We start from the raw sequence: 24,524 nt of genomic DNA, 5'->3' as shown, positions 1-24,524 counted from the left end.
GGCGCCGGCGCCGCGTGTCCGCGACGAGGGTTAGGGAAGAAATTCGGTTTCACCTTCACGTCCTCGAGCCCTGTCGTCGCCTTACCTCCCAGTGGGCCGCTGTCTGTCTGCATGCGATTTTCCGTGCTGTAACGAAGCCATTGCCCTCTGTGAATTAGTTTTCTCACTAGAGAACCGCGTTTCCTGTGTGTTTCATGAGTGGAGCAAACGGCGCAGCGCGAGGCCTAACGCGTCGTCTCATCTCACGACCCCGGGCGCTCTGCCGGGTGTCCCCCCGCGCGGCGGATGCCGTTGACACGCCTTTCGGCGAAGCCTGCCGACGCTCGGTGTGATGCCGAGGAACCCTGACGTCGTTTCGTGAGACTGTGCTTTGCTTCGCCATCTGAAGAACTGGGACTGTTCTTTCACAAACAGCGCGATTTGTTCCCACTGAAATGCCTCTTGGCACGCTCAGACTTACACGTTAGCACACTCGTGGCAAAATGTGTTTCCCTACATGGAGGTCGTTCAGTACTCCTTATCTCGGCCCACTCTTCCCGAGAGAAATGACATTTTAGAATGTTGTCATAGTTAAACACGTCTATGGAAGCTTAGCAGAAGGCGGGTTAATAGTTAGTTTATTTTATGGTGCTATAAACCGTACAGTGTATCCATTCAGAGATTGCTCTTGAAGAGTGCACCTGCGTCAAGAAAGATGACTGGGAACTTGCCCTTTGTGGTCCGCAGTGGAGAACTTTTCGAGGTTGAGAACACAGGCGTTGAAACTGCTTCCGATGGCACTTTGTTGGTTTTATTGTTGCTTGGGGGGGAGGTAGCAGGTTTGTATCTTTTCATTTTCCAATTTTAGCAATGTAGCAAAAATAGGAAAGAGAGGTGGTGTGTAAATTTGAGTTTGTCATAGACTGGGAGAGACAGTAAAACAGGATAAGTATACAATTGTTAAGGAAATTGCCATGAGTTCATAAGCCGGAAGGACCTTTTTAGAAATGTTTAAAGACATTAAGAATAGCATTGGATTATTTTGTTTAAAAAGTCACTGGGCAATACTCACGCATTGTTAACGTGTAGGATAGGATATATCGAAAACTCCTAGGAAAATACTTGGGAAAGATGGAAACATTTTATAATTTCATAGAGACTTTTTCTGTAAAAACATTTAATGCACTGAAAAAAAAAAGACTTTAACTTAAGCCTGTACGTTCTTACAGTCATACTGTAAAAACCATAGTTATTTTGACTCTATGGTATTTCCTAACCCAGAATGAAATCTATGAAATAATTTAGTAGCATAATTAAGTCACTTTGCTATTGAAATATTGCTTGATATCAAATAGTGGTGTAAATAACTCATTTAAGAATGGGGAAGATAAATAATTTTATGAATAAAATGTAGTAATTATTCAGATGTGAAAATAGTTATACTCTGGTTTTGTTAGATAGAAAATTTCAAGTACTGTAGCAGTAACGACCTCAGCTGTGAGCTGACGTAATATACAAATACTACCTTTTCACGCGCTTGCACATTTTACTTTTGGTAATACGAAAACTTGATATTACATTTCAAGAGAATTACCTTCCTCTCACTTCAGATCTGCAATGATACAATAAAATGGCATCAGTAGGAGATAAATATTAAAATTTGGTTTTAATTCTTTTGACCATTTGTAAGTACACAGCATTTGGAAATTTACTGATGTAGTGTCTGAAACAAGTTCTTAAGGCAGAAACTTTTGGTAGTTTTAGATGCTTCTCTATAATTTGTAATTATTTTTAGAAACATAAAAAATGGGGTATTTCTTTTTAAAAATCAAAATTCCTGCTGGTAGTTGTTATAGCAATAGGACTCTGTTATGCTTAATGAGTAATGTTAAACCATTTGAACTCTTAAGTGATATTTTTTCCTAGTAGCTCCTGTGTAATAAAGAATGTGAGCTTATGATTCCTAAAAGATATTTCAGCAAACATGTTTGCTGTTTATTTTGGTAAGCCTTTTGATTAGTTGAATTGCTTTGATTCAGGAAGATAGTATTTTGGGGATTTCCCCCCCTATTTTATTTATTTAAAGATTATTGGGGTGACAATTGTTAGTAAAGTTACATAGATTTCAGGTGTACAATTCTGTAATACATTATATATATCACATTGTGTGTTCACCATCCAGAGTCAGTTCTTCCATCACCGTATATTGGATCCCCCTTTACCCTCATCTACCACCCCCTCCCCCTTACCCTCTGGTAACCACTAAACTATTGTCTGTGTCTATGAGTTTTTGTTTCTTCATTTGTTTGTCTTGTTCTTTAGTTGTTTTCGGTTTTATATACCACATATCAGTGAAATCATATGGTGTGTTTTGGGGATTTTATATCATAAACTTTTTGCACTGAAATTTCTGTTGAATATAAAAGAAAATCGGTCATGTAGGATGTTTTTAAACATTTAAATAAGTCTGAGAGTCTTAAATATTTAAACATTTTTAAGTCTGAAGTATTTTTTCCTACATAGAATCCTTATCAGATTTGTCAATCTGATAGTTTTATTCTCCAAAAGTTGTGATTTTATCCCTTTACGCAGCCTCGCTTTTTATGAGTTTAACCATTGAACTCTGGATTCTGTATTCAGTTTACCCTCTTCTTGAAGAAAGGACAATCACAGGCACTTAGAATTGGAAGCAGTCTCAGAGGACTTCTAATGTAGCATCTTACCCAGTACAGTACGTCCCCCCTGGGAATTTCCATGTCAGGTGTTCCCTCTCATTACTGAGGGCACTACTGCTGTTCAGTATGTCATCAGGTTAGTGAACAGTCGGAACTTGGTGAGAACGAACACAAAACAGTGTTGTTTTTTCAATATTCACTGCTTTCAACTGTGATTTGTAGGATATTCCTCTTTCTCCTTTCTCCTGTGACCTCTTGGGCAAATGATGGCTTTTATACATTTACAGCTATTAAAAGCTGCAGTCTAATCTATTTCAGTTTAAACCTTCAGTCTCCTATTCAGTTGAAAGCTTCTCTCTTCCCTTATCCCATTGTCAGTCCCCTTATGCTTGAAGCACTTGGAGTGAGGAGGGATTGTGGCATACCCCCAGGATACCGCTTTCTCTTTGCCCTTCTGGGATCTACTTGGACAGGGACTAGTCAGAAGAAAAAGGACAAGTATTTCTTACCTGGTACTATTAGGTTGGTGTGAAAGTAATTGCGGTTTAAAAGGTTGAAAGAAAACAAGTGCAAAAACCACAATTACTTTCGCACCAACCTAATATTAAAGCCCTCTTTTGATTAAGAGCGGTGAGGCACCGATATCCATTGACAGGCACCCAAACTGGAATTTTTGGTGGTATTTTTCATGGCGACTCCCCCCTACACAGAGTTTCTGAATATGAAATTTGCTGTAGGTCAACCGTTTCCAACCTACACTCTCATCTCCTTGTTCCTTTCCTGTCAGTCCATCCCCTGGTTCCTGAGCGTGTAAGCATGAGGTGGGTTGGGGATCTTCTGTCTGCAGCCACAGTTTTTGATGCTAGCAAGATAGCTCAAGTCTAGCCACCTTCTGCAATGTCCACTTAACCCACTGGAAACACACTTCCTTTTGATGCCAAATGGTGGCATGCAGGCTGCTTAAGTCTTCCCCCCCTTTCTCTTCCCTGCCATTTCTCATCAATTCTCTTTTTCTCCTTTCTCCAAAAGGGATAGGGTCAGTCACTTAGTCTACTAAATAAGCAGACTTTGAACTGGAGAATGAGATGCCAATGTCTTCCCATCTCCCCAATGTCTCTTTTTTTTTTTTTTTTTTTTAAGATTTTATTGGGGAAGGGGAACAGGACTTTATTGGAGAACAGTGTGTATTTCCAGTACTTTTTGTTGGGGAACAGTAGTGTGTTTTTCCCGGGACTCATCAGCTCCATTCAAGTCAAGTTGTCCTTTCAATCTTAGTTGTGGAGGGCGCAGCTCAGCTTCACGTCCAGTCACCGATGTTACTTGCAGGGGGCGCAGCCCACTTCCCCTTGCTGGAATCGAACCGGCAACCTTGTGGTTGAGAGCCTGCACTCCAACCGACTGAGCCATCTGGCCACCCCCGGAGCTCAGTGGCAGCTCATTGACTTCATTCTAGTTGCGGAGGGCGCAGCTCTCTGGCCCATGTGGGAATTGAACTGGCAGCACTGTTGCCCAGAGCTCGCGCTCTAACCAACCGAGCCACCCGTCTGCCCCCCAATGTCTCCTTCTTGTAGGTACTTCTCTTGGTGAATGACTCTTGGGTGCCTCCTGCCACGGTTTTTGGGTGAAACCCCCTTTCTTTCCCTGTGCTCTCCCTGAAGACTTGAAAGACTTCTTTCTAACTTTTTTCTCTCTCTTATGTCAACTGCTTGTATAGCGTGGAATGATGGTAACGCATTGGTGAGGGTGCCAGAGCCCTGAGGGGTTGTGTGTGTGGGGGGCGGGGGTGTTAGTACTGGACTCAACAGATGTTTGATCCTTGATGTCTCGATATCCTCACTTTCTGTTTGTCAGCAATTTGGGGACAACAGGGTTAGTCCCACCCAACATCTAGTTCACAAGTAATGGTGAAGTCCTGGGCCTAAGGTTGTCTCACTGCAGAATTTAATTTTTCTTCTTTCTGATTTTTGTTTTGTGTTTGTTTTATGGCTTACTTCCTGGTTCCTGACTGATGGAAGTATTAACTCTGAGTTTGTTAACTTATTACTGATTGTATTATCTAATTACACCTTAGAGCGTAAGTAATATTGAAGGATAAATTTTGGTGAGGTTTTACTAATATAATTGTATCTATTTTAGCCTCATATTAGCTTTACTAAAAATATAAATCCAAACAGAAATACAGTGTTTGAACCTTTTTCCTTCCATCTTCTAAACAGACCAGTCAGTTAAATCTGCTAAATGATTTCTTGTCTGATGAGGAAAAAGCAACTTTTTATTTGGAAAAATTAAACATTCGTATTGATGCAGTAATTATGGGTTTCTTAATGCTTCATTCAGCAAATAATTATTGAGTGTCTTCCATGTGCCAGCCACTGTTTTCAGCAGTGGAGAAACAATATTAAACAGATAAAAAAGTCCCTGCTCTCATGGAACATACATTCCAGTGTGGGGAAACAGACGAGAAAGAGGTAAATAAGTAAATGACATCATTTGTTAGCAATAAATGCTAAGAAGGAGAAGCAGAGGCGGGTAGGTGGGAAGTAGCAGGACAGTTTGGAGCATTTGCAGTTGTAGATAGTGTCAAGGGAAGGCTTCACTGAGAAAGGACATTCAAGTTAAAAGGCGGTAAGTGGGGAGCTTGTGTGATGCAGGAAGAGTCCAGTGGGCAGAGGAGTGAGTGATGGGGGATTGGGGCAGGGTGAGGGGTGGGTCGGTGAGGCCTGTATGGCTGTGTGAGGGCTTTGGTTTTTACTTGGAGTGAGATGCGTTGCACCAGAGCAGTGGTCCTTAACTCTGGCTGACCACTGGGATTATCTGGGGGGCTTGAAAATGTACTGATGCCTAGATCCCATCTCCAGACTTGCTGATTTCGTCAGTCTGGGGGTTCTAGCCGAGGCCTCAGGATTTTCAAAAACTTGCAGATTATTCTAATAAAGAGCCGAAGTTGAAGTTTTCTGAAGAGTAATGTGACATCGTATTGGAGAGCATGGGCTCTAGGGCGTCCCGACTTGAATCCTGGCTCTGCCACTTCCTAACCATCTAACCTTGGACAAGTTATTTTTAAAATCGTCTGTGCCTTTGTTTTCTCATCTGTAAAATTGTTGTTACAAGGGTTAAATAACTGACATTTAAATATTTAGAATAATGCGTGGCAGGTAGTAATATGTATAAGTGTTTATTGAATAACCACTTGAATATATGTTTTAATGGGAATCTCTGACTGCTGAGCCGAGCGTGAAGGAGGCCAGGGCAGAAGCAAGGAAACCATCGCAGTAATCCAGCTGAGAGGCGATGGCGGCTCGCACCACAGTGGCAGCAGTGTGAGTGGTGGGATTCGGGATGTATTTTGAAGATGGAGCCAACAGGATTTGCTGAAGGTTTGGACATGGAATGAGAGAAAGAGAAGACTTAGTCAAGTGTGGCTCCTGAACAGCTGGAGAAGGGAGTGGCTATTTACTGAGATGGGGAGGACCACCTGGAGCTTTGTTAAGTACGAGATGGCTGTTAGGGAAGTGAGTGGATCTGTAGAGCAGGCGGTTGTATACAGAGGGTGCCAAAAAAATGTAAACACATTTTAAGAAAGGTGTCACTTTGGTCAACGTTGCTCAAGCAGTCGTTTGTCATAATTAGAAGTGTCGGGACACTCATGGTAACCACTTTTAGCACCTCTTGTAATTGCAGATGTCAAATGTAACTTGTATTCATCGTTTGTTACTGATATATATTGAGTATTACAATTTTAATACAGTTTTAACTTTCTTAAAATGTGTATACTTTTTTTCCCCTTGTACCTTCTGTACATGAGTCGGGAGTTCAGAGTGTCCAGGGATAGAGATAGCAATTTTGGAAGTCATTGGTATTTAGACCTGTGAGAATGAGTGAGCTTACTAAGACTGGGAGTATATATATAGAAAAGAGGTCTGTGGACCACCCCCTGGGACACTCCACCATTCAGAGGTCTGGGAGATGAAATGGTTCCTAATAACAAATAATTGCTTTATTACTTTTATTTCAAATACAATCATAGCATGAATGTTTACATTATCCTAAATGCACAAAAAATACTATCATATACATAGTTTCAAAATTACAATACCAAGTAGGATTGCTAGTTCATAGGGATAAAAGAATTATGTGATTTTGTTAAACAGTGCCAAATCCATGTCTCTAGGGTTGTACCGTTTTGCTTTCTCACTAGCAATGTAAGAGTCCCTAATTTCTTAACAGTCTCACCATTGTAGCGTGTTAAGCTTTTGAATTTATGGCAGTTTGATAGGTGAGAAATGGTATCTCTGTGTGGTAAAGGTTTATTCATTTTTTGAACTTTTCTATTATGAAGAATTGTGAACATCCACAAGAGTAGACAGAATCATGTAACTACAGTACTTATCATTTAACCCCAACAGCTGTCAACCCAGGCCATGCCTCCTTCATCCATTCCCTCCTTCAAAATTATTCAGATGACATTTTATTTTATCTCTGTATCAGTAGATACCTAAGTTTTTTATTGCTACTGGATTTTTCAATTAACTTTTTGGAATTTGTTAACATAAAATACACTATCTGCCCAAAGAGTACAACTTGATGAGTTTTGACTGTATTGTTTCATGTAGCAGTAGTCCCTTTATAGTGTAGAGTGTTAATACATTGTGTAGACACACCACATTTTATTTACCTGGTGATGGACATTTGGGTTGTTTTAGTTTGGGGCTATTATGAATAAAGCTGCTGTAAATATTTATGAATTAGTCTTTGCATGCATGTATGTTTTCATTTCTCTTGAGTAAATACCTAGGAATGGAAGGGCTAAGTCATAGAGAAGGTGTATGTTTGCTTTTGTTATCAGAACTTTTTCCATAGTGGTTGTACCATTTTACATTCCCATCAGCAATATGTACATTCTGGATGCACCACGTCTTTGATAACATTTGGTGTTGTCATTCCATTTAATTTTAGCTCTTCTGGTGGTGTGCATGGCATCCTTTTTTAGAAGTCAGGATTGTTGAGGTGTAATTTGCATATGGTAAATTTTACCCGTTCTCATGTACAGTTCTACATGTTTTGACGTACGCATATAATTGTGTACACTCCACCGCAATCACGATATACAATAGTTAGCATCACCACACGTTGCCTCGTGTTCCTTCTCACTCAGTCCTGCTGCCGGTTCCAAGCCCTAGCACCTCTGATCTGTTGTATCAGAGTAGTTTTTATCAGTAGTTTTATCAGGAGTTTTTATTTTTTTTCCATTTGTATGCAGTGCACCGTCTTTGGTGTATGGACATATGAGTTTTGATAAATGCATAGTCGTGTATCCCACCACCTTGAAGATACAGAACAGGTACATTACTCCAAAAATTACCCTTTAAAGTCAGCCCCTCCTCTATCCACTGACCTGTTCTCTGTCCCTATAGCCTTTTTTGGTCCAGCTACTTTCATTTAGCAAAATAAATTTGAAATTTACCCATGTGGTATGTACCAATAGCTGTTCCTTTATATTGCTGGGTAGTATTTCATCATATTGGATGTACCACAGTTTATTCATTTACCAGTGGAAGGACATTTGGGTTGTTCCTGCTGTTGCCAGTTATGAATAATGTTGTTATAAACTTTTCCATACAGGTTTTTGTGTGAGCGTAAGCTTTCAGTTCACTTGGAGAAATACCTAGGAGTAGGATTGCTGGTTCATATTGTAAGGATATGTTTAACTTTGTAAGAATCTACCAAACTGTCTTCCCATGTTTCTGTACCATTTTGCATTCCCACTAGCAGTGTATGGGAGACTGTTCGTTTGTTCCACATTCTTGTCAGCTTTTGCTATTGTCAGGTTTTTTTTTTGTGGGTTTTTTTTTTTGCCATTCTACTGCGTATATAGTGGTACCTCCTGGTTTTTATTTGTGATACCTTTCTGACTAATGATGACCATCTTTATATGTGCTTATTTACTATTTATATATCTTCTTTGTTGGCTTGTCTGTTCATATTTGTTGCCTGTTTTCCTATTTGGTTCATCTTATTGTTAAACTTTCCTTAATAATTCTTTGCCTGTTCTTGGATATCAGTTATTTGATAGATGGATGTATACTGAGTGTTTTCTCATTCTGTGGCTTGTTTTTTGATTTCTTAATGGTTGTTTTCAAAGAACTGTTCTAAATTTTGATTAAATCAAAATTTAATATTAACCATTATGTGGTTCAGGCTCTGTGTATTATCTAAGAAATCTTTGTTTACTCCCCAAGGTCATAAAGACTTTGTCCTATATATTTTGTAGAAGCTTTCTTTATTACTCTGGCTTTTCCATTATGTCTCTGATCCATTTCGAGTTAATTATATTCCACATGGATAGCTAATTGTTCCAGTGCCATTTGTTGAGAGACCATCATTCCCTTATGGAATTGTCTTGGCATCTTTGTTGAAAATCAGTTGACAGTATATGTATGTATAGGTCTGTTTCTGGATGCTGTTCTGTTACACTGATTTATTATATCTTATATTTTCACCAATCTTCCACGGTCTTTATTTCTGCAGCTTTATTGTAAATCTTGAAATCAAATAGTGTAAGTCTGTTCTTTGGGAACTAGATTTGGCTTTTTAGGTCATTTGCATTTACATATGTGTGTGTGTGTGTGTGTGTGTGTATACACATTAGAATCGCCTTGTCCATTTTTATAAAACATACTGCTGGAATTTTGATTGGTTGGCTTGTAGCAGTACTTTATTCCTTTCTATGTCTGGATAATATTTCATCGTATGGATATATACCACATTTTGTTCATTCTGTTGGACATATGGGTTGTTTTAATTTTTTAGCTATTGTGAATAGTGCTGCCATGAACGTTCAGGTATACGTGTTTGAGTGTCTGTTTTCAGTACTTTTGGATAAATACGTAGGAGTAGAAATGTTGTATGGTAATTCTGTTTACTTTTGAAGAATTACCAAACTGTTTTACATAGTTTTTGTACCATTTTACATTCCCGCTAGCGATGTAGGAGGGTACCAATTTCTCCACGTGGTTCCCAAAACTGGTTATTTTCCTCTCTTTTAATTATATCCATCCTGGTGGGTGTGAAGTGGTATCTCATTCTGGTTTTGAATTATATTTCTTTAATGACAAATAATACTGAGCAATTTTTTGTGTTTTGGTTGATCATTTGTATTATCTTCTTTGGGAGAAATGTCTTTTCAAGTCCTTTGCCCATTTTGAAACTGGGTTTTGAGGTTATTGTTCAGTTGTGAGAGTTAGTTATGTATTTGGATACTAGATCCTTATCAGATACATAATTTGCAGTATTCCCTCCCATTCTGTAGGTTGTTTCATTTTCCTTTTTTTAAAAATCAATGTTCTTTTTTTTTGGTTGTTTCATTTTCTTAAGTCCTTTGGTGCAAAAAAGGTTTTAATTTTTATGAAGATGAGTTTATCATATTTTTTCTTTTGTTGTTTGTGCTTTTGCTGTCATATTTAAGAATTTATCACCAAATCCAAGGTTCTGAAGATTAACTCCTATATTTTCATAAAGTTTTAGCTTTTACATTTAGATTGTTAATTTTTGTATATGGTGTGAGGTAGCGGTCCAGTTTTGTTCTTTAGCATGTGGATATACAGTTGTCCCAGCACCATTTGTTGAAGAGGCAGTTTTCCCATTGCATCATGGCTCCTTATTGAAAATCAGTTGGCCATAGGTGTATGGGTTTATCTTTGGGTTCTCAATTCTATTTTTTTTTTGAAAGATTTTTATTGGAGAAGGGGAACAGGACTTTATTGGGGAACAGTGTGTACTTCCAGGACTTTTTTCCAAGTCAGGTTGTTGTCCTTTCAGTCTTAGTTGTGGAGGGCGCAGCTCAGCTCCAGGTCCAGTTGCCGTTGCTAGTTGCAGCGGGCGCAGCCCACCATCCCTTGTGGGAGTTGAACCGGCAACTTTGTGGTTGAGAGGACGTGCTCCAACCATAAGCCATCCAGGAGGCAGCTCAGCTCAAGGTGCTTCAATCTTAGTTGCAGGGAGCGCTGCCCACCATCCCTTGCGGGATTCAAGGAGTTGAACTGACAACCTTGTGGTTGAGAGCCCACTGGCCCATGTGGGAATCGAACCGGCAGCCTTCGGAGTTAGGAGCCTGGAGCTCCAACTGCCTGAGCCACCGGGCCGGCTCCTCAGTTCTATTTTTTTGATCTATCTCTACCTCAAGGCAGTACCACGCAAGTTGATAGTTTTTACCTGTAGTATATGTTAGTATAATATATTAATTTTCAAATTTTGATTACATTTTAGAAATTTTTAAAAACTTTGGGTAAGTTTGTTAAAGAAACTATCTCTGAATGCCAGATTTTTAATAACACATACATGCAAACTTAATGGATAGTTTTATTTAAAACTTTTTGATATGTTTCACCATTTCTCTGGCTGCACACAGAATGGTGATTTAGACATGCAGTATGTCAGGTTGCATACTAAATTGAATTTTCATTGTGAGTTAAACTTTTCTTGAGCCTTTAAATGAGAACTAGTTCCATAAATAAATTCAACCTGCCAAAAGATGTTGGTGCTGCCTAAAGAAGTACCAGAATAGAAAAGGTCTGCACATTTGTATAACATCAGGAAGGAATCACATATCTAGTTTCTAGAGAAAAATGACTATAAACACTGCTTTTTACCCACCATGGTTTTGAACTTTAATCACTACAATAAAAATTTCAGTACTTCAGAATCAGCATATGATATGACTCTGAAGTCTTTTTAATCTATAACCTCTCTCTCTCTCTCTCTCTGTCTCTCATTTTTCTCTGTAGTTATTTATTTGCTGACGAAACTGGGCTGTTTGTCCTGTTGTTTCCCACAATTTGGCTTTTGCTTATTGAGTCCCTCAGTTTTGCTTATTGACTTCCTCTGTGTTCTTTATTTACTCTTAATTGATGGTTGGACATAGATCTAGAGACTTGATCAGATTCAGATAAAAACTTTTTTTTGTTACAGTATGTTCACTTCATTGGTAATGTTTGTGTCTTTCATCTGGAGGCACATAATACTTGCTTATCTCTTCATGATGTTAGCTAACTTTATTTTGATTCATTTTGGTTTTAACAATTCAAAGGGTTTAGAGAGACAGGATGCTGTAGAGATTAAGATACAAGTTTGAGAGTCTAAGAATCTGTTTCATGTTTTGATTCATTACCTACTAGTTCTCTAATCTTGGAAAATCACTTCCCCTTCTCAGTGTTAAGCTTCTTATCTGAAATGGGGGAGATGATGCCTACTCATGGGGTCATTTTGAGGATTAACTGAGAAAGTGAATGGAAAAGACTCACACAGAGCCTAGCATATAGTAAGTAAGTGGCCAATAAATGTTAGCTACTGTTTTGTGAATTTAAAAATCTAAAACAGTCTGAAAGTTCATTTATCTTGATTTACAAGTGAGGAAATTAAAGTCTGGGTAGCTATTTTTTGGCTCACTTGGGCTTGTTTAGGGAAAAAGGTAAGTAAATTATTTAACTGAGGTGAATAGCTCTCCTTTGTCCTCATCAATGTGAACAGTTGCACTTAGTAACCACTCATAATAAGCTTAATTTCAAAAGCAATTTTTGCCCATGCTTTGCGAATACTTGTATACACATTAATCGGCCCCCACCTAATGCTGGAAAATAGGCTCCTTGTTGAACAAATCATATCGTAGCACATTTTATGCTTGAAGGTCCATTGAGAAATACTTGCTGTTAATGTTTTTGTTTTACAGTGTAATGTTCAAGCTTAGAAATGCCTTATGTGGATCGTCAGAATCGCATTTGTGGTTTTCTAGACATTGAAGAAAATGAAAATAGTGGGAAATTTCTTCGAAGGTACTTCATACTGGATACCAGAGAAGATAGTTTTGTATGGTACATGGATAATCCACAGGTTTGTGAAGTCCAAAGGGTTACCTTTCTTTAAAAGCATACAATAATTTTAATTATTAAAGTATTTGACATGCTGTACTGATGTTAGATTGGTCTTTCTAAACAGTATATATTTAGATTTATTTCTACTGGCTACACTCTCCCTGCCCTGCACCCCCAATTCCTACTGTCTTATTTGCATTTCAGAAGATGAAACTAAGTTTATTTGATAAAAATTTATGCAGCATGTTATGTTTTTCCTCCCTTGGGAGAGAAACACTATCTCTGATAGAAAGTTTTAAAATCATTTAGATTTAAGGTGCTGTCTCTAGGATATAGACTACTGTCTTTTGGTAAATAAACTACTGAAACTGTTGACACTCTTCATGCATGTATGTAGGCCTTCCATCTTGTAGTGTCAAACTTGAGTGTCAGCCATTGTAATGTTATTCATGAGTTGAAATCCACTTTGATTTTGTTGTTGCCTTGTAAATCATTGGGTGTAAATGCCACAAATTAAAAATTGGAATCCTAATTTTTCTTTAAAGGTATTTTTGTTTTAATTTTTATTTATTTAAGTGTGTTTTTCTAGGACCCATCAGCTCCAAGTGAAGTAGTTGTTTCAATCTAGTTGTGGAGGGCCCAGCTCACAGTGGCCCATGTGGGGATCGAACCGGCCACCTTGTTGCTAAGAGCACCTAGCTCTAACCAACTGAGCTCACCCGCAGCCCCTAGAATCCTAATTTTAAGGTCTTAGAGACCTTGCAGTAGAGGTCATCTGTTGAGCAGTTTTAAGTTTTCTTTACCTGTGAAACTCTATTCAGACTGAGATGCAGCTCCGGGGCTCCTCATGCCCTGAGGAGCCTAAAGGTGAGAGCAAGAGCAGGGGAAGTGACTGGTAGGAGGTTCCCTTCTGTTTCACAGCAGGGACTAGGTCCCCCGCCAAGGGCTAGTATTCTTTACCACCCTGTACTGATTTTAGGTTAGAGAGACATACATGCAAGTGCATTTATATTTGATTATATAGAATTCAAGTTATAAGGGACCTTGGTATTAATTCAACCTCCTTAAATGCAAAAACCTATTTCTCCCTGATCTTCACCTTAGGCCTTGTTTGAACAACACATTACTAAAAAGTATATATTATACTTGACACACCTTTAATTATTATTTGTCCTGTGAGCCATGCCTAGTTCCTTTATCTTCTACCCATTAATTCTCCTTTTGCTCTCTGATTCTATAAAGTAAGTTTAGACCTTTATCTACATGCAGTCTTTCAACTTTTAGAGGATAATTTGTGTTTTAATTCAGTGTATATTATCTGAGTGCTAACTTTGTATGAGACTTTTTTTTTTGCCAGGAATTGTCTTTTCTCTATCCTTATTCTTAAGAGTTTACTGACACTCTGTTTTATTCCCTTACCTCTGGGTATAACCAACTTTCTTGGGTGTTAGTAACCTTGCTGTGCTCCTACATGATTACCTTCACTTACTTGACCAGAGTCAGTGGGAGAAGCAACAGGTCAGCAGAAATCAAAAGTTTATTTTCTACTTTTTTTTTTTTTAAACATAAATCACATTCCTCTTTTTTATGACCTCATCTCTATCTGTGGCACAGTCCCCTCCCAAACGCCTTTTCCCAAGGTGGAAAGTAACCTAGTCCCCCTTGATGGCCTTTAATTACTATATACTAAATTTCAGTTTCTGGTTCTTCTCTCCAGTGCAAGCCACTGCACAGTTCTGCTAGTCTTCTCTCCGTTGTTTGTCTCTTCACAAGATGTGGTTGACTTACATAGGGTTTATCCTGAATTTTATTTAAAACTCCTTGTTTTTCTGTCTTCATGTATAATAGATTCTCCTTCCCAGAATTCCTGCCTATATCAGTACTTCCCACTTAAACAGAGCTACCATGTTTCCCTGAAAATAAGACCTAGCCGGACTATCAGCTCTGATGTGTCTGTTGGAGCAAAGATTAATATAAGATCCAGTATTACATTATATTACATTATATCTGGTCTTATATTAAAACAAGACCGGGTCTCAGATTAATTTTTTGTTTTAAAAGATGCATTAGAGCTGATGGTCCGGCTAGGTCTCATTTTCGGGGAAATGCTAAAAGTCGATAACTACAGAATAGAAAATGTTTATTACATAGAAGGAAACATAAACCTGGAATTCAGAGGGAGGGTGTGATTATAGCTAGCAGAGCGAGTTAACGTCTTCATGGAGGTGGTACCATTTGAAACTGACCTATTAGCAGTATGGGTATGGTTCTGGCCAAGAGGTGGAGGAGTGGGCATTCCTTCCAGTGCTCAAAAAGAACAGCATGGGTAAAGAAGTCAAACGTCCCGAGAATAGTTCACTTTAGCTGTAGCCGGGAGTGTGCACCTTAAGCACTCAGCTGTGTCTTTTTCACACAGACTTTTTTTTTTTTTTTTAAAGATTTTATTGGGGAAGGGAAGCAGGACTTTATTGGGGAAGTGTACTTTGGGACTTTTCCAAGTCAAGTTGTTGTCCTTTCAGTCTTAGTTGTGGAGGGCGCAGCTCAGCTCCAGGTCCAGTTGCCTCCGTTAATTGCAGGGGGTGCAGCCCACCATCACTTGTGGGAAGTCGAACTGGCAACCTTGGGGTTGAGAGGACGCACTGCAACCAACTGAGCCCTTTGGCCTGGCCCATGTGGGAATGGAACCGGCAGCCTTCGGTGGTTAGGAACACGGAGCTCCAACTGGAGCTCCAACTGCCTGATCCACCGTGCCTGCCCCCACACAGACTCTTTTGAAGCCAGATTTCTATGATGTGATTAGCACATTGGTTTTTCTGTATGTAGTGCAGAATTTGAAATCTGTCTTTTTATTCAGTTGTTCTTAATAATTTTATCTCTTCATTCCAACTGGTGAGAATCTTTTACAATCTCGATTCCGCCAACCATTGTATTAGCCATCAATACCAACTTTGTGTCTTTTTTAAATGTTTTGATCAAGACTTATATCTCTTTCATGAAAACTTAAGTAAGAGGAAGATACTAAATTGAACCACGTGAAATTGCCAATGTACCACCACTTTCATGTACTAAAAAATGGCAATTTTACATGATGCAATCTGGTTGCTTATGTTACCATGCTGTAACATGTTATACTGATCATAATAATCCTGATTATGAAAGAAAATTAGTTTGGTTCACCTTTTTTTTATGGAGCCGTTCTTCTCTGTTTTGTTTTCTTTACCAGTAATCATTGGTTTAAAAATCCATTCTAGTGTATTACTAGGGATCAATTTGGGACTTTTTTTGTTTTGTTGAGGGCGTGGGTAATGGTGGAGAATTAAATAATTGAGTAACTGTATTAGGAAGTGTATTTGAAAAAATTGAGAAAGTCTTGGCAAAAAGAGTACAGGAACTCGTAAGAACAAATTGCTTATTTCCTTTTTTATCTTAAATGTCATATTAGTTTATTATTTCTTGTTCATTGTCAAGTAACACATTTTAAAACCTACTATTTTCTAGTTGAACTTGGCAGCAATCGTACTGGTCCATAGGAAGTCGGCATTTTGAATATCCTTTATTTCCCAGCTACTTATATTTCTCTGTACTGTGCCACTGTTTAATCTATGACCCTTTATGTCATGCAGCCATGACATAGCTTCTCATTTCTCTTCCTGACACAAAGGCTTAGAGCTGTATTCATCTAGTTAAAATGATGGGCTTATGGAGGACTTAAAAGAAAAATAACAATTTTGAATGGAAGGGTGGCTGTGTTCGAAAAAAAGTCACTTTCGTAGTAGTTAGGAGGTCTTCGAGACATCTTAACATTTCATTTCCTTATCCAAAATTAAAAAACAAACCAAAAAATAAAAACCTCTTTAAATGGAAAACATTTTATATAAAAACACAACCATTTAAAATTGCATATTAAAAAATTATAATTTTATATCCATATTTATGTATGTGTATGGTTTATATTTGGAAGCTTATACATCATATATAGTTCAGAGCAGCACATAATGCAGTTTTACTTCACATAGGAGTGAAAGTTTTGAAAAGACCTGTCCCGTCAACAAACAGACTCATGTTTGGGAATCTTAAGTTTTTGAAATGCTTAGGCTTCTATATAATTAACTGTTTCCAGTAAGCTAATAGAGGTCTGACAAAGGTACTTCCTAGTCATTCATGAAAGGAAGCCCAAATATATTTTTTTATATTAACATTATTGTAAACTCAGTTAAAATCTTGCTTAATCTATAGCAGGGGAAACTTTCAAAATCAAGATTGTTTTAATTTTACTTGTGAAATATTCTATCATTTTTTCCTTTATATTTTTATTATTTTTTCCAGATTCTTTTATCTGCTTTCCCTACTTCCATCTTCCCCCTCTATAATCCATCTAATTTATTATATTACATGTTACATTAATAAAGCACGATTTTGAATACAGAGCTGCTCACAAGCCTTCTTTAATGGTTTCAAATTCTTAACAGTATTAGTTCATTGCTACTTTGCTTTTTTTAATTAGGTTCCTCTATAATTAGGTTCTTAGTTCAAGTTCCCACACCACCATTTTCTCCTATAACCCTGTATGACCCTGTGTTACAGTCGAGCACAGCCTCTTTTCTGTTCCCGTACAGAGCTTCTGGGCTTCCTCGTCTGCTTGTTGTAGCTTGTCTGTTTTCTCTGCCTGGAGTAGTCTCTCTTCCGCTCTTTGTGTTTCAGATTTTTCCTTTAAGGCTGTTCTCTTCATTCTTCCACCCAGTCATTCCCGATAGTCTTAGCCAGAAATGATTCTCCCTCTTCTTAATACTTTCTCCTTAGCTCTTTTAAGACAAAAACCACATTCCAAACCTGTGAAGGAAAGAATAAAAATGTTTTGTATGCAAGTGTCAATATATATATTCCCTAGTATGGTTTAAAGAGTATCATTTAACGATTTTTTTGAAAAATGGTATCAATATAAGTATGGTGTAATAAATCTAAATATATTTAAATAGGGAAAATCCAAATACTTGATTAATTTTTTTTAACAGAACACTGGTTAATATGTATAGTCTTGAAATTTCTTACAACTGTATTTCTTTTATGTCTCTAAATGTTTTTTCTCATTGCTTTCGGGACCAAAATCTGATCTTGTTTATGGCTATTTAAGCTCATGGGACAGAAAATAAGTTTAGCTATAATGATAAAAATGGCCTTTTAGTTATGAATGTATTAAGGTGGAACAAAATAGAGTTCAATTTTGTTATCCACACTGTAAACTTGATTTCAGACCTAGTAAATACTTGAGCTGAAAAAGTTGATTTGTAAAACGTGATATTAAAAAAATCTAATTTATTAACTTTTTAATGTTTACATTATATTATAAAATAAATTCATCATGGTGGTATTAATTATGTATTAATCATTTGTTTCCAGAACCTGCCTTCTGGATCATCACGTGTTGGAGCCATTAAACTTACCTACATTTCAAAGGTAGTCTTTCTGTATTGAATTACATTTATGTTTGAATTAATATACTTTAGACTGGGTGGGACCACCGTCTTCCAGTAATTCATCAAAATGACCAACACAAAGGGAAACAGGAGAGGCCTCTGCTGTGTGTTCTTTAGGCCTTTTAGAAAACGTGGAGTTGTTGCTTTGGCCACATACATGTGAGTCTACAAGAAAGGTGATATTGTAGATATAAAGGGAATGGGCACCGTTCAAAAAGGAAAGCCCCTACTAATGTTCCCGTCGCAAAGCTGGAAGAGTCTGCAGTGTTACTCAGCATGCGGTTGGCATTGTTGTAAACAAACAAGGGCAAGATTCTTACCAAGAGGATTGATGTACGTATTGAGCGTATTAAGCACTCCAGGAGCTGAGATAGCTTCCAGAAACGTGTGAAGGAAAAGGATCAGGAAAAGAAGGAAGCCAAAGAGAAAGGTACCTGGGTTCAACTGAAGCACCAGCCTCCTCCACCCAGAGAAGCACACTCTGTGAGAACCAATGGAAAGGAGCCTGAGCTGCTGGAACCCATTCCCTATGAATTCATGGCATGATAAGTGTGAAAAAATAAAAGACCTCTGCACTGTTAAAAAAAAAAACCAAAACAAAACTCCCTTAGAATGGGAGTGTGAATAAAAGGAGTGATTTCCTTTCTGTGTCATTTAATGACAATGTTCAGGTTCATATCATTCTGAACATAGTACCTGATGACTGTGTTTAGGATGCTGTTTGATAAAATTTGGAAGAATCTGGAATTAACTTACAGGATGTGGCTCATTGCAAGAGTTAACATTAACTTTTATGATTCGGTATCTGAACATCAGAAGGGGAGAAATCAGTTAACAATTAGGTTCTATCTTTGGGAACTCAGGAGAGTTCTCTAAGTCTGCATTATTTATTTAAATTGTTTCTTGTTTTTAATTTCATTACCTTTGACTTTTTGTTTCTTTATGTTTTATTTTGAGGAAAATATGAACCATCTTCATGATGAAAGAATGATTTTTCCCTTCATTTTACTTTGTCTCTACTAATTTCTGTTTTCTTTGGTGATTTTTCTGGCATTTTTGGAATACCTGTTCTTTTTAAAAAGTTCGATTTGGTAAAATTTAGATTTAGTTTTCTTTTTTTTTTTTTTTAAAGATTATTTATTGGGGAAGGGGAACAGGACTTTATTGGGGAACAGTGTGTACTTCCAGGACTTTTTTTTTTTTCCAAGTCAAGTTGTTGTCCTTTCAATCTTAGTTGTGAAGGGTGCCGTTCAGCTTTAAGTTGTTGTCCTTTCAGTCTTAGTTGTGGAGGGCGCAGCTCAGCTCCAGGTCCAGTTGCCGTTGCTAGTTGCAGGGGGCACAGCCCACCATCCCTTGCGGGAGTCGAGGAATCTAACTGGCAACCTTGTGGTTGAGAGGATGCACTCCAACCAACTGAGCCATCTGGGAGCCCAGTGGCAGTTCAGCTCAAGATGCCGTGTTCGGTCTTAGTTGCAGGGGGCACTGCCCACCATCCCTTGCGGGACTCGAGGAGTTGAACCGGCAACCTTGTGGTTGAGAGCCCACTGGCCCATGTTGGAATCGAACTGGCAGCCTTTGGAGTTAGGAGCGCGGAGCTCCAACCTCCTGAGCCACTAGGCCAGCCCTAGATTTAGTTTTTATCCTTATTTTCTTTTATTCATGTTTTGGGAACTGAGATAGAGATACTGAGGAGAGCTTATAGCTGAGTGTTTTGTGTTTTACACATTTGTTGACTTAAGATATGAGATGTGAAAAATAGCAACACAATATGATTAAATAATACATGTATGCATACTATGTTGCATATATTAGAATTTGTTAGCAAAGGTCTTCAACAGAGGACCAATTTGCAAGTGTTGCCTCTTTTTAAAAGATACTTTTATAAATACTTTATCAGTATAACATTGAGGGTATTTTGAACATTATGTTAAACTAAAAGAGAGATGCATTCATTCTCATTGACAAAAACGAAAACAAAAATCAAACTAGCCCTTGCACAATAAAGATTACATATTTAAAGGGAAACATTATATTAAGGCCATATTACGGAAATTTATAAGACAGATGTTTAAGTTTACCTCAAGTGCTCCTGTAAATTAAAACATGTACTAAATGCTTCAGGGTATCTTGCAGTTTAACTTCTATAGAGACCATTATTAGCAAGCATAAAATTCCATTGTAAAGTAAGTTCTAGATCCTCAGTTTGCCTGGTTGCCTGCAGGATATGTGTACTGTGGTGTAAATACACTGCTAGCATTTTTGGCTCTCAATGAGTGATGTGGAAAGGACTATTTGATTGGAATAAGCATTCGGGGGGGAAATTGCCCATCAGCTTGTATCTTTTCAGTTACTTGTTGCCTGGTCTTTTTAAAAATGGGAGCCCTTTTGAAAAATAAACTATTAACTAAGCAAGCAGGCTGATTGGCCAGCTGCTTTTCCTTTCTCCGTTGCTTTCCCCTTTAAAATACAACCTCTGTAGTTCTGTTAACTTTCATCTCTGTCCCTCAGCTTACGGAAGTTTGAATTGTACAGTTTGTGCTCTAATTTAGACATGCCACTTTTTCCCCCCAGAATTTATTCCTGGAACAGATTTCAGTGTGACTCAGAGCTGTGAATTCATGGTTGGGATCAGTCAGAAACCCCAGACGTAAGGTTGCTTTTGAAGACACAAAACAGATGCTACAAGCGTGGGTTCTGACCCTGGGCAGCAGCGTGGCAGTGGGCAGTGAATAGGCTCTACGAGAGCTACTTTACTTAAAGGGATAGCAGCTCCCAGTGCCGCTCGTTGCTTCACCTTGTAAAAGGAACCCTGTGCTTCATTTAGCAAAGTGACCCCCTTCTCCCTGGGTATTCTAATATACAAGAGGGGATCCAGTACCATTTTAATTTTCTCATTGCAGATTAATGCCTTCTGGATTTTTGGACTTTTAAGTATACGATCTTCCCCTTGCCCACCATTATTTTTTCTTATAGTTCACAGCAAATTTACAAATATACAATTTGGGAAGAATTCATAGTTTCTGTAGAGTATTCATTGAGGGTATTTTGAACATTATGTTAAACTAAAAATATTTATGTGTGTGACATAAACTTTAATTGTTTACTTTCAATTTCACATTTCCTTTGAAGAAAAAACAAGTTTGTTCAAAGAGAACATGGAAATACCACTTGTTATAAACATCTTACAGTTGAGACCCATATCCTAGATTTAATTTGCATTTGTTTTTCAGTTGCCTTTCGAATTTAATTTTAGATGTGTGTGCCAAATGTGTATGACTATTGGGAAGTTATCCACATAGAAGTTTACACTGTATTTAAGGCTGGTTATAGCAGCATATGAAGAAGTGAGTGACTTATCTCTCTCTTTCTTGTTAGGTTAGCGATGCAACTAAGCTAAGGCCAAAAGCTGAGTTCTGTTTTGGTAAGTAGCCATATTTTGTATGTTATATTTTAAGTTGGACTAATATAATTATACCATAGTGTGAAGGAAAATAGTCACTGAAAACTACACAACTAAAACCTAATGGCTAATGAATTATGCTAAGGCAAAGTCCCTTGAAACCACCATCTAAGGGAAGAAATCAAAGTGCTCCCTCGCCTGACGCCTGTCCTGTGTCCCGTCCCGGTCACAGCCTCCTCCCTCGACCCACATGTGTCATTGCCTAGGTCTTAATGTCAGCACCTTCAGCGAGAGTTCAGGTGATTTTGTACTTTCTACCTTGTTTTATTCTATAGTAAATATATAACTAATGGGAAGGACTTGGTTTTCGGGTTGTGGGTAGGTTGTGGGTAATGGAAAGTTTACAGTTTGGGGTAATTGAGGATATCTGGTTAGCTTGTGCATCAGACATTTGATGAATATCTAATATATGTTCACTGTGCTTGGCGCTGGGGCTATGAGAATAATAAGACGCAGCTGCGGCCCTTCAGACCCTCACAGGCTGGTTGTCTCACTGACAGATACAATACCAGGTAATTAGTTTATTGATTATAGTCACTAGATAAAGGAGTGGTCCGTCTATTTGAAAAGCACAAAGGAAACACTTCAAATCCTTATTGGGGATCTTGGTAGTCAGAGTCACACTGAATGAAGAAGCCCTGGAGTTAGGGGCCAGCTAACCCTGATCATCCCTAACCATTGGGGAGGAACGGTGGGAGGACCTATGGCCAGGAACGCAGAGGAGACAGCGCGGTGTATGTGGGGAACTGAGCGCAGAATGTAGCTGGAGGGCTGGTGAGAGACTAGACAGGAGACAGGCAGGCTAAAGTCGGGGTGTAATATGTGGACAGGTGATTTTTTTTTTCTTTTTTAAAACAAGAGGTGAGAAATTAGCATCTAGAAAGTAGACATAAGGGGAAGGTAGGCTTCTGTTTGTATGGTTAAGAGAATTTTTTATTTTTATTTTATTAAATTTATTGGGGTGACAATTGTTAGTAAATTTACATAGATTTCAGGTGTACAATTCTGTATTACATCGTCTATAAATCCCATTGTGTGTTCACCACCCAGAGTCAGTTCTCCTTCCATCACCATATATTTGAGGTTAAGAGAATTTTGATGCAGGTAGATTAGTTAAGTGGTTTTCAAACTACTACCCTTACGTTAGGGCCTGAGTTAGGAGAAAGAGGAAGAGGAAGGATGAAAAACATTCGAAGGAAAAGTGCAGGGACTTGGTGACTGGATGTGTGGGAGTTGAGGGAAGAGAGAGGTGTCAGGTAGGTTTGCTTCAAGTAAAGAAATGAGGAATGAAGAACGGGTTAGGTAGGGTAAAATGTTTGGTAAGGAGTTTGACATGGTGGGAAACAGCCAAGTAGAATGTTCTGATGACAGTAATTGAGGACTGGATGGAGCTTGAAGATGAAGAAGAAGGGAAAAATTTGCAATCTTAAAATCGTGGGTGACAGTTGAAGCTGGGAGAATTGATTCACTCTCCTAGAGCATATTAGTGGACATTAATGATGGAAGGGACAGAAGTTAGGACATCAAAAGGGACTATTTTACGTTAAAGTCAAGATACTTCTTGGGGTAGAGTTGATGTTAAAGTTCTTTGTTCTCTTTTGCGTGAGAAGGGTAGGTTTGTTCTGTAGGCAAGTACGTTAGGGAGAGCATCTGATGGCGGCAATGAAAGTGGAGTATGGTCAGGATGTGAAAGAGTATTCAGAGAACCCTCTGTATTGCTTTTATCACCGCTAAGAAACTAAACAACAAAAGAAGCTATATACTTATCACAAATGTATAATTTTGGTTATAAAATCGGAAAATACCTCAGAGCCTTGTGAATGAAAGGCTGCTGCGGGCAAGTCAAGTAACAGAACTTTGTATTTTATAATTTGTAATGATACACACACTCTTGACAAAGTCTTTTTAACGTAAAATCTCAAACTTACGTTTTGAAGGAATAGGAATATATAGTAATAGGTTAGATACTTAGTCATCGCGGTTGTATATGGGTGATTTTAGTTGGAACCAAAGGTTACGATTAGTTATTTATTGGTCTGCCAATAGTTTTAGTCCTCTGCTACTAGAGAGGGTGGAGAAAAGATTTATAAATGCCTGCCTTTAGCGGGAGACACTGGCATCTAAGATGGAACCACCACTTCCATTCACAATGGCAACATAAAGACTTTTCCACCTCTGTTTCCTCCCAGATTGCCCCAAAACAATGAGAACAAGAAGTAAACTATCTTTGATGAAACTAGCAGATATCTGTAATTCACAGTGTAGAAAGATGGAAAGTGGAGGATGGAGGAATGGTATAAACAACTCAGCGGAACAGAAGAAGAGACCAATGAAAAGCTGGCCATTTCAGTCCTTCCCACACTCCAGCTCTAGGTAGACTTAGGTACTGGGTATTGTCAAGGGAAGCAACAGTGAGGAGGGGCCGAAAAAAGGGACTTTGTTTGAACATCTATATAAGAAACAACCTCAGTCTCTGCCTCCATCTGGCTCAGTCAGGCAGCTACCCTTCACCCATGCCATCAGGAAATGGTATGTGTAGTAGCTCCAGAAATAGAATCAGTGAGTCTCTGTGCTTGGGGACACTAGTCCTAGATGAGGGGAGAGATGAGGCATGAAACTGAAAATAGGATTAAATGAAAATCTGCACACTGAATGTAACCTCTTTCTGTGTCCATCCTCAGAGCATTGGGCAGCCAGGTATAGGTGGAATAAGCATCTGAATACCCTAGTGAAGGAAGCTGTGCATACTGACATCTGGGCATTTCTGCTGGAAGAGCTCATTGTACAGTGGAGTCCACCAGTCAACAACCCTACATACATTCAAGAGAGCTTCCAATCAGTATCGTAGTACATTGTTTTTAAATACAAATGGATAGCCCAAGATTATATGACATTTGAGGAGAGAGATCTATCAAATAGAAAAAGAAACATGAGACAATGCAAAATTCAGAAAACAAGTCAAAAAAATCTAAAAGAACAAAGACAAAGATAGGTAATAAATAAGAAAATTAGAGGTTTCATTAATAAAGTCCAACGTCTGACTGAGGAGCGGATAGAGAAAGACTAGAGA

The 24,524-nt window shown here is 38.4% G+C and overlaps 1 protein-coding gene across 3 annotated transcripts in view; it reads left to right on the top strand.

The window, feature by feature from the left end:
- The window catches only part of PLEKHA1 (pleckstrin homology domain containing A1), a 59,004-nt gene that overhangs the window by 907 nt on the left and 33,573 nt on the right, over window positions 1–24,524 (top strand). For all 3 annotated transcript variants that reach the window (XM_081074486.1, XM_081074484.1, XM_081074485.1), the window contains exons 2-4: window positions 12,379–12,539; window positions 17,918–17,974; window positions 21,370–21,415. In XM_081074486.1, coding sequence (XP_080930612.1) covers window positions 12,399–12,539; window positions 17,918–17,974; window positions 21,370–21,415 — 244 coding nt within the window. In that variant the 5' untranslated portion in view covers window positions 12,379–12,398. The remainder of the gene's footprint in view (window positions 1–12,378; window positions 12,540–17,917; window positions 17,975–21,369; window positions 21,416–24,524) is intronic.

This window comes from Rhinolophus hipposideros (genome assembly GCF_964194185.1).
Source record: "Rhinolophus hipposideros genome assembly, chromosome: 15".
Taxonomy (NCBI): Eukaryota; Metazoa; Chordata; class Mammalia; order Chiroptera; family Rhinolophidae; genus Rhinolophus; species Rhinolophus hipposideros.
The sequence above is the reverse complement of the archived record's forward strand: the minus strand, read 5'-3'. Positions and strand labels throughout refer to the sequence as shown.